The 10,263-nt window shown below is 40.3% G+C and overlaps 1 protein-coding gene across 3 annotated transcripts; it reads right to left on the bottom strand.

Annotated features, from left to right (window-relative positions):
* Positions 1-985: 985 nt before the first annotated feature.
* On the bottom strand, positions 986-10,073 carry UQCRH (ubiquinol-cytochrome c reductase hinge protein). 3 transcript variants are annotated; one of them, XM_086386640.1, is made up of 5 exons: positions 9,974-10,073; positions 4,929-4,955; positions 4,303-4,450; positions 4,033-4,194; positions 986-1,196 (listed from the first exon to the last, which is right to left on the bottom strand). In XM_086386640.1, the coding sequence occupies exons 3-5, from the start codon at positions 4,363-4,365 to the stop codon at positions 1,164-1,166; spliced, it is 258 nt and encodes an 85-aa protein (XP_086242766.1). In that variant the 5' UTR covers positions 4,366-4,450; positions 4,929-4,955; positions 9,974-10,073; the 3' UTR covers positions 986-1,163. The 3 variants fall into 3 exon arrangements, with proteins under 3 accessions (XP_086242766.1, XP_086242775.1, XP_086242756.1); XM_086386649.1 differs by having other exon boundaries at positions 4,303-4,377; XM_086386630.1 differs by lacking the exon at positions 4,303-4,450.
* Between the last annotated feature and the right edge of the window lie 190 nt (positions 10,074-10,263).

Raw genomic sequence — 10,263 nt, 5'->3', positions numbered from 1 at the left:
TCCCCTTCTCATCAAGCTTTCAGTTGATTCGCTTTATATAATTAGTATGATTCATGGATTTCTGCTTTATTCAGTGTTATAATCCAGTACTTTTCATGTTTTTGATGCTCAAGTTGTCCCAGATTTGGCTAGCGGTTTTTATGTACTCTTGATATGTCCCTATCATTCTTTGAGCACTTCCTTCTCTCTGAATCAAATGTTCAGGTTTATCTTATACTTTCCCCACCCCAGGCTTGGAATCACCCATTTCTCCAAGAAGCCCTGGATCCTTTGACTGGATAATAAAGCCCTCTTTATGGGTCAAGGTGAAGAATGTATATATTCCCTACATATACACATTGGCATCTGTATTTACTTACATTGAAATTTGTGTTTATTTAGTTCATACCAATAAGAACACTGCAGGCTTCATTCTGGTTTTTTCCTCTTCTATATTTGTAACTCCATTCTCTGCTAGATCTCAGTATCTTTAATATATCTACTTACTGGATCAATTCCCCCTGTATCTATGTACCCAATCTCCCATTGCCAGCACTGCCTGGCCAGATCCTCTTTCCTCACCCTGTTTAGACTCCACTACCCCTCTCCACTCTCCCTTAAAAACAGTATTTTTAAAGAAAAGCAATCTTGTTGGACACTGAGACCAAAAACTGTTTGCTGTTATTTTTTTGGCTGTGCTGCATGGCTTGCAGGATCTTAGTTCCCTGACCAGACACTGAACCTGTGCCCAACTGCAGGGGAAACTCAGAGCCCTAACCACTGGACTGCCAAGGGAATTCCCAAGACACTTTTGAGATTAAAAAAACTTTGATATGAACTGAGTATTTAATGATGTTAAGCAATTAGTGTTACAAATGCCATCAAAGTAAAAATTTTAAAAGTCCTTATTATTGCTAGGTAATAAGTACATGGGAGTTGATTATTCTTCTATCTATCCTCATGCTTAAAATTCTTAAATTAAAAAAAAAAAGACAGAAGGCAAGACTGCTGATCACTAGACTTTATTAAGATGAAATCACTGATAATTACACAGAAATTACTTGCCTAAGCCAAAATCCTTGAGATTCACATGAACTTAGTTACACAAATAAACATCATGTTCAAAACTGAGGAAATATCCCAATGCCCAGGTGATGAAGGCTGGGGTGAACAAATATGCACACTTATTTCAAGCTGTTAAACAGTTTGTGGGCCACCTAGATGGGGGAAAGAAAAGAATGTCATCAACTGGCATGTTTAATGTCATGAATTACAATGCTTTTCGTAACCTGGAGCAGCACTGCCTCTTCCCTTAGCACTCACCTTCTCACACTCTTCTTGAGCCCTAGTGAACTCCCCTCAATTACCGGAATACTATCTTCTTAACTGGGAATCTTTTTCCCACTTTTTCATCTTTTAATTTTCCTTTAAAACCTAACATTACATATTTAGGTTTTAACAAGCTCCTGTCCTTCCTGTCTTTCCCAAAGAAACTTAGGACTCCCAATCACAGTGCTTACTAATTCAACAAATATTTATAAAACATCTACTATGTGCCAGATACCGTTCTAGATGCTGAGTCACTACAGTAAACAAGACAATATCTGTGTCCTATAGAACTTAAGAGAACAATGAGAGAAATATACATATAACTTCTGGTAGTGATAAATGCTGAGAAAAATAAAATGGTGGGGGGAAGGAACAGCAACTTTAAATAGAAGGTTCAGTAAAGGGCATCCTGAAGTTATACCCAGGAGATTTACCAGTTTACTAACCATTCTACTTCTGTCTCCTGTGCTGGCTTATAATTCAGTGAAGGGGACCACGCCCATCTCATTCCCCAATCTTAAGCCAGTTTTGACTCAAAGTATTTAAATAACATTCACCATTTTAATAATTTTAAGCAATTCATTTGTGTAGCCTTAAGTAATTATGGTGTTGGAGAAGACTCTTGAGGGTCCCTTGGACTGCAAGGAGATCCAACCAGTCCATTGTAAAGGAGATCAGTCCTGGGTGTTCATTGGAAGGACTGATACTGAAGCTGAAACTCCAATACTTTGGCCACCTCATGCAAAGAGTTGACTCACTGGAAAAGACCCTGATACTGGGAGGGATTGGGGGCAGGAGGAGAAGGGGACGACAGAGGATGAGATGACTGGATGGCATTACCGACTCGATGGACATGAGTTTGAGTAAACTCCGGGAGTTCGTGATGGACAAGGAGGCCTGGCGTGCTGCAATTCATGGGGTCGCAAAGAGTCGGACACGACTGAGTGACTGAACTGAAGTAACTCACGTTCTACAACCATCAACCTCCAGAACTTTTTCATTTTCCCCAACTAAAACTCTATACCCATTAAATAAAGGCAACTACCATTCAATTTTCTACCTCAATAAATCGGACTACTCTAGGTTCCTCATGTAAGTGGAATATTTGTTCTTTTGTTTTTGATTGATTTCACTTAGCATGTTTTCAAGGTTCACCTATGCTGTAGTATGTGTCAGTTTCCTTCCATTTTAAGGCTCAATAATATTCCATTGTATGTACATACATTTTGTTTATCCACTCCACCAACAGACATGTTTTTTGAGTAAAGTACTTATTTCTTTTTTTTGCCAAATAATATTCCTTTATGTGGATACATGAAGTTTTATTTATCAGCTGATGGACATTTATATTGTTTCCAACTGTGCCTGTTATGAATAATGCTTCTATGAATATTTGTGTACAAATTTGTATAGAGATGTTTTCATTTGTCTTGGGTGTACACCTAGGAGAACTGCTGGGTCATATGTTAACTCTAAGTTTAACCTTTTGAAGAACTGCCAGACCTTTCAATAAGGCTATACCAACATACATTCCCATAGGCAGTGTGTATGAGGTTTCTAGTTTTTCCACATCACCAACACTTATTTCTTAAGATATAAAAAGCAATATATAAGTGTTTTGTTTATAAACTTTCCCTCTTTCCACTAAAATCATGGGAAAAAAGCTATATGAATAATTATAAACTAGAGGATGGATAAAATATGAATATACATCAATGGAAAGGAATATAATGCTCCTTCATATTTTATATGTAAATGTGTTGTTATAATTTCATTTTGTTTAAAAATGTTAGTTTATATAAGAAAACATGTTTATCTCTAGATAGTATGACTTCAGTTGGATTTTTGTTCTTATATATATAAAAAAAAATTCCAGGCAATTCCTTGGCAGTGGGTCCAATGGTTGTTTAGAATTCCATACAGCACACACAGGATCGATCCTTGGTCAGGAAACCCTACAAAATGTGCAACACAGCATGGCCAAACAAATTTTCTTTTAACTGTTAGAATGTGTTTATAGGAGCTGTGTACGAATGTGTGTGCATATGCATTTCTGTGTTTGCACTGTATGTTATAGAATTTAAAAACCTAAGTTGGGATTGTTGAAGCATAAATTATGATAGTGGAGGTCATTAACTATTTTGTGGGGAGTTATTTATCGACCCCTTCACCCATTTCTCCCCATATTTTTTTATTATAGCCATCTTGAGGTGTGAAGGGGTATCTCACTGTGATTTTGATTTGCATTTCCCTGAGAACTAATGGTGTTAGGCATCTTTTCATATGCTTATTAGCCACCCAATCAGTTTTAACATAAACAATCAAATCAAACTTTGCCTACCCTGTACTTTATTAAAATACCTTACTGTTACATATGTAAGGGAGTCAAAAACAAGTTTAAAAAAAAAATTTTTGTACCAACTATTATGTACAAGACACACTGGAGGATATATACTGAAGAATAGCCTTTTGTACTTAACATACAGAATCCAGTTTCCCTACTGCTTAGCAGTTTAAACTGGAACATCACATCTCTTTTCTGAGCCTCAGTTTTTTATCTGTAAAATGGGAATAGTTATCTTCAGTGAATCAGAGGATTACGTAAGATTATGTATGTAAAACGCTCAGCACTGTCCTGCCCCTAGGATGGAAAGAAAGGTGGTCATCACCAAGTCTTCCCTGGCCACTGTAAGCTTTCCCCTTCTGGACTTTAGGCTGACTTACACAATGGTCCCTTGCATGCAAGAAATCCAAGAGCTCCTCTGTGCAGTCCTCCTCTGTCTGTGACCTGGAGGATACACGCTCATCACAGAGCTCGAGCCGCTCCCGAGCCTTTACACATTTCTCCAGCTGCTCGCATTGCTCTCTCACTGTTGTTAGGGGATCCTAAGAGAGAAACACACACCCACACAAAAACAAAATGGGGATTTTAGGAGACCCACAAACCACATGCTTTAATACAACCACCAAACCAAGGTGCTGTCTCTGAATTACCGTGCAGAAGGCCACCTGGCAGAGCCACACTGCCGCCAGAAAGAGCAGAATGGGGTCTCCCATTTAATTCTGATGCTAAGTAGAAGGGGAAAGTTTCACATTCCTGCCTTCCAGAGTTGCCAGTATGCACTGAAAGCCTCAGTCCTATCTGAAAAACAAGGTGATAAAGGAAACCTGGCCAAACTTGAAGGACATCTAGAGGAGGCCTGCCTTGTTTATTATCACATCATTTGGGGATATATAATGTCTGTGAATTTTAATTCCCCTCAATAGACAACTGGCCTATGCACCCCAGCTGACCACCTACAAAGGCAATGTTAACATGGAGAAGGATCATTTAAGATTCCTTCTAGAATTCCTTATTAGACCACAAAGAGCACATGGTTGAGTACCAGGCCTTCAAGATGCTACTCTGCTCTCTGATACCATGATTGTAGAAGCCCCAAACCCAGAAAAGTGTCAGCCTCCCAGGCCCACATGCCAGAAAAACTGAACAGGAGTATTAAAGGATTTTTCCATTCCCATTCTCTCCAAGGTGTTGAGTATCCTTAAAATGCTCTTAAGAGTTTCATGAAACTCAAAACTTTCTTTTACTGAGATGGTTCCAAACCTGAGATAGCTCTTACCACTAATTCCTCCTCCTCCTCTTCCTCCTACAAAATAAGAACAAAAATAATGTCAGCAGCAATTTTATGACATATATATTCACAATCATAGTGATGTTGTAATTACTGAGCATAGACGGTATTAATCATGTTTTAAATTTTTCTATATTTTATGGTGTTTTGACACTTTAGGGGCCTTGTTAATCCTGGAGACAGCCCCTCCCAGGGCTGCCTAATTTCTAGAGTTGGCAAACAACTTGCCAGGGGGCACAAATTTCAAAGAAACCAATCCAAAACCCTTCTTACCATCTACCTTTATCTAACTTTCCTACACTAAACCAATTATTGCCCCTGTACTAATCACATCAGGGCTAAGTACCAAACAAAAAGGGACCAGCCCAAAGTCAACAGCCTATTAAATTATCCAGTCTTAAACTTGCCAGTATGTCCAGGCTGGATATTGTCACCCTGCTTATTTAACTTATATTCAGAGTACACCATGCAAAATGCCAGGCTAGATGAAGCACAAGCTGGAATCAAGACTACCAGGATTAATATCAATAATCTCAGATATGCAGATAACATCACCCTTATGGCAGAAAGTGAAGAGGAACTAAAAAGCCTCTTGATGAAGGTGAAAGAAGAGAGTGAGAAAGCTGGCTTAAAACTCAACATTCAAAAATGGAAGATCATGGCATCCAGTCCCATCACTTCATGGCAAATAGATGGGGAAACAATGCAACCAGTGACAGATTTTATTTTCCTGGGCTCCAAAATCACTGAACATGGTGACAGCAGCCATGAAATTAAAAGACGCTTGGTCTTTGGCAGAAAAGCTATGGCAAACCCAGACAGCGCATTTAAAAGCAGAGACCTTACTTTGCCGACTTAAGTCCATATAGTCAAAGCTATAGTTTTTCCAATAGTCATGTATGGATGTGAGAGTCAGACCATAAAGAAGGCTGAGAGCCAAAGAATTGTTGCTTTTGAACTGTGGTGTTGGAGAAACTCTTTAGAGTCCCTTGGACTGCAAGGAAATGGACTACAAGAAGATCAAACCAGTCAATCCTAAAGGAAATCAAGCCTGAATATTCATTGGAAGGTCCGTTGCTGAAGCTGACGTTCCAATACTTTGCGCATCTGATGGGAAGAAGAGACCCATTGGAAAAGACCCTGATACTGGCAAAGATCGAAGGCAGGAGAAGGGGACAACAGAGGACAAGATGGCATCACCAACTCAATGGACATGAGTTTGAACAAGCTCAGGAAGACAGTGAAGAACAAGGAAGCCTGGCATGCTGCAGTCCATGGGGTTGTAAAGAGTCGGACACAACTGAGTGACTGAACGACAACAAAACTTGCCAGAACATGGCTATCCTGCCTCACCTAGTCCTTCTTCTGCTCCTGATAGGGCCTTGGCACCTCCCCATGTGGCCCTGGTGGTATGGCCTGCCCTCTTCTCTTGGGAACTATAGTCAGTCAGCTCAGTCGCTATATATATAGTCAGAAACTATAGTAATAAACTTCATTCAAAAACAGTTGTCTTATCTTGATTATGCTTTGAAGAAGGGTAATTGATATCATACTAGACAGGGTCACTGATATAAACAACTTTACAGGTTATACAATTTAAATAATTTTAAAATAAATTATAAAGTAGTTTAAATTAAAAAAAGTTGTCTCCATGCTTGTAACCTTACCTTACCTTACCTGATTAAAACAAGTCCTGAGTATGTTTAAACAAGGACACACAATCTCATGTTCATTAGCAACAAACTTAAGTGTGTACAACACTCTAAAAGTTTATGCACTTTATATCTGTAATGATTTGACTAATTACAATAGACCCTTAAGGGGCTCCCAGTTTAGTAATAACAAGCACTAATCAAACATTTTCTGATATAGATTCAAGCTGTCACAGTAAAATTGCCGTATCAATTTTAATGTATAGATTTTGCAAATACCATACTATATGTAATACCTAACCGTATCTATAATATCTGTCATATATTTATGCTCATTAAATGTTTTAATTATGGGGGGAAAAAAAAAAGATTCAGGGACTTCCCTGGTGGTCCAGTGGTTAAGAATACATCTTGCAATGCAGGGGATCCAGGTTCAACTCCTGATTGAGGAAATAAGATCCCACGTGGCTCAAGGTCAACTAAACCCACCTGTTCACCTGTTGAAACTACTGCACCTTCGTGCTCTGGAACCCACATGCAATGAATATCCCAGCGTGCGGCAAATAAGACCCAGTGCAACCAAATTAATCAGTCATTCAAGTTGTCAACTGTTCATATGGGGGGTGTGTGTGTGGGGGTGGGGGATGTGGGGGTGTGTGTGTGTGTGTGTCCCAGTGCAACCAAATTAATCAGTCATTCAAGTTGTCAACTGTTCATATGGGATCAACGTGTGTGTGTGTGTGTGTGTGTGTGTGTGTGTGTGTGTTAGCTGCTTAGTTGTGTCCAACTCTTTGCGATCCCATGGACTATAGCCTGCCTGGCTCCTCTGTCCAGGGAATTCTCCAGCCAAGAATAGTGGAGTGGGTTGCCATTTCCTTTTCCAGGGGATCTTCCTGACCCAAGGATCGAACCTGGGTCACTTGCATTGCAGGCAGATTCTTTACTATCTGAGCTACAGGAAAGTCCCCAACTTAAATATATTTTCTTCTAAATTCTGAGACATACCAGTAGTGCCAGAAATAGCTAAATTTAATCCTTACATCCCAAACCAAATTAGGTAGAAAGCTAACATTTTTTCCTATGTTCTGAATTTGAATTGGGTATATGAAAATAGCCAAACCTAAATTCTCCTTTAGCCAGAATTAAAGATAATTTCAGTCACTGCTTTTGGCTTGCTGAACTTTCAAGACTCTAAGTACACTGTCAATATAAGTGCACCAAAGCTCTACACAACTCCACTCACAAGCTTAAAAAACATCAGGCCCTACCTATTACTTGCTGCTACTGCTAAGTCGCTTCAGTCGTGTCCGACTCTGTGCGACCCCATAGACGGCAGCCCACCAGGCTCCCTCGTCCCTGGGATTCTCCAGGCAAGAACACTGGAGTTCTTTGCCATTTCCTTCTCCAATGCATGAAAATGAAAAGTGAAATTGAAGTTGCTCAGTTGTGTCCGACTCTAAGTGACCCCATGGATTGCAGCCTACCAGGATCCTCCATCCATGGGATTTTCCAGGCAAGAGTACTGGAGTGGGGTGCCATTGCCTTCTCCGACCTATTACTTCAACCTCAGTTTCTTTTCTTCCAAGGGGTGTGGGGAAACAAATCTCTTTGGGAGAAAAAGCAGAGTCTTAAAACTGTGGCACAGTAGAGCCTGATCAGTAACTCAACCTGTCAAAAGTAAAGCATCTACCCGCCAGTGCATGTACATGTCCACGTTTGCAGGAAGGGAAGGAAAAGGTGATATAGAGAGGAAAAAAAAAACTAGTTCAACAATCCCTCACTGTGTTTTCAAAACTCCATACAATCTGCCCCATTGTATGATCTTCAAGGAAGGGACCAAAGCTTATGAAAACTGGAGTGAGGGACAGGGCAGGTTCCACTGTAATCCAGGCTATTTATTCTCAAATTAACAAAGGTGTCTTCTAAATGTGAAGTTATTACTTAGAATGTACAATTCTAGTTTTCCATTAAACAAGATTTCTTAACCTTGCTCTTAGGAAAACAAAATTCATCCTGAAAACAGTTATTCAAAAAAACTGAAATCCCATTCTGCCTGAGTTAGAAACCAGAAATTAGTATCCTAGAAGCAAGACCTTTATATCCTTTCCCTATTAGCAGTGTTACTACACTGATTATTTTATTGATCATTTTGATAATTTTGTGTCAAAAGTATCATGGCATATTTTGAGAAAACAAATCCAAATACAAATCTGAATATGGACTATTTCAGGTAAACTTCATATCAATGATAAAAACCAAGGTCATACTAAATAAAAAGATTCAATCTCCAAGATGTACAGGTTCTTCATAACAAACCTCAGATTTCTTCATTTTAAAACAGACTACTTGTTTACTTTCTGTTTTCTCATCTACTGCTGTGATGAGCCCTACTGAACTTTCTGGTATACTTCCAGTTGAACATGCTGAGACTGGCTCCATTTCTTTCTTGTCCTTCTTCTGAAAATAAGACTAGAAAAAATTATGGGATTAACTAGTTCCCAATTATTCTTAACCCATAAGCCCAGAACAACTGCAGGGAAGTGACCAGAGAACGAAAGATAGGAAATGTGATGGGAAACAAAAACTAGCTGGCTTCTGTAAAACCATGTAACACTGTGGCTAAGCCTCCTCTGGAACCATGCTGCCTGAGTTCAATTCCTGTCTCCATGATTTATTAGCTGTGTGTCCTCAGATTAGGCATTTAACCTCTCTATGCTTGTTTCCTCATCTGTAAAATGGCAATACTATGACTACCTAATACCTCACAGGACTATTGTGTGGCTTAAATGAATTAGTACATATAAAGCACTTGGAATCGAAAGCAGCCAATAAATGATTATTATTAAATTGGCATTCTAAGTCTGGAAAGGAGCTCCCTCTCTCATCACAGAATTATACCGCACATCCCACACTGTCCCCAAAGACACTTTTCCCTTTCCTCCACCCAAGGAAAACTAAATCACGTTTTCCCAGAAACTAGCCTAAGGCCTGATGCCCGGAATCTCCACAGAAGATATACCAGGATCCCTGACCCTAGCTGAGGCAGCTTGCTCCCCAAATTAGTCAAACTAGAGGCTCTGAACAGCTAATTGACTAAAAACATAAGCAGGCCTCATTTTTACAAAAATTTAGTCCACAAAGCATTTTCCCTCTCGTTAAACCTTAATCACATTCACAGACTGGGAAAGCCGAAGCCCAGAGAAAGCCTAGTCACCTACTTGACCAAGGTCACCCGACGAACTCTGGGGAAGAGTATGGGGAACCAGCTCTCCCGACCCTGCAAACTCTAGTGGGAAAGGGGGGCCCAGAGGGTCCAGTGCTTTGGGTCAGGTCCTGAGCCTCAGGGCTGTGAAAGGAGGTCGAGCCGCCGGAGATTCTTACCTCCTTGGGATCTCCGGACCCGGTCAGCATCCTTTGCTCGTCCTCTAGCCCCATGTCCGGCTGCGGCTCTGGACTCAACACAAGCAGCAACAGCGGCACCTATTCCAATTCAGGATCAAAAAGGACTTGTAAGGGTCACTCAGCGGATATCCGGCGATCTGGCCGGAAGTGCGGCAGACTAGTCGTAGTGGCGAACACACGCTCCGATTGGCATGTACTACCGTCCAGAGGCAGGGGACAGGGATAGCTGGTATTTGCACCAGAGAAGGATTTGCTAAGGAATATCCCCT

Source organism: Bos grunniens, chromosome 3, assembly GCF_055505025.1.
Source record: "Bos grunniens cultivar Pamir isolate PY7600 chromosome 3, Bosgru_T2T1.0, whole genome shotgun sequence".
Classification (NCBI taxonomy): Eukaryota; Metazoa; Chordata; class Mammalia; order Artiodactyla; family Bovidae; genus Bos; species Bos grunniens.
The sequence above is the reverse complement of the archived record's forward strand: the minus strand, read 5'-3'. Positions and strand labels throughout refer to the sequence as shown.

Excerpts from the sequence above, each read along its gene's own strand:
- UQCRH (XM_086386630.1), bottom strand. The coding sequence starts at position 10,027 with ATGGGGCTAGAGGACGAGCAAAGGATGCTGACCGGGTCCGGAGATCCC. Across the intron at positions 4,195-4,928 it reads AGGAGGAGGAGGAATTAGTG|GATCCCCTAACAACAGTGAG; the intron begins GTAAGAGCTATC and ends TTTCTCTCTTAG. Across the intron at positions 1,197-4,032 it reads TGCATGCAAGGGACCATTGT|GTGGCCCACAAACTGTTTAA; the intron begins GTAAGTCAGCCT and ends TCCCCCATCTAG.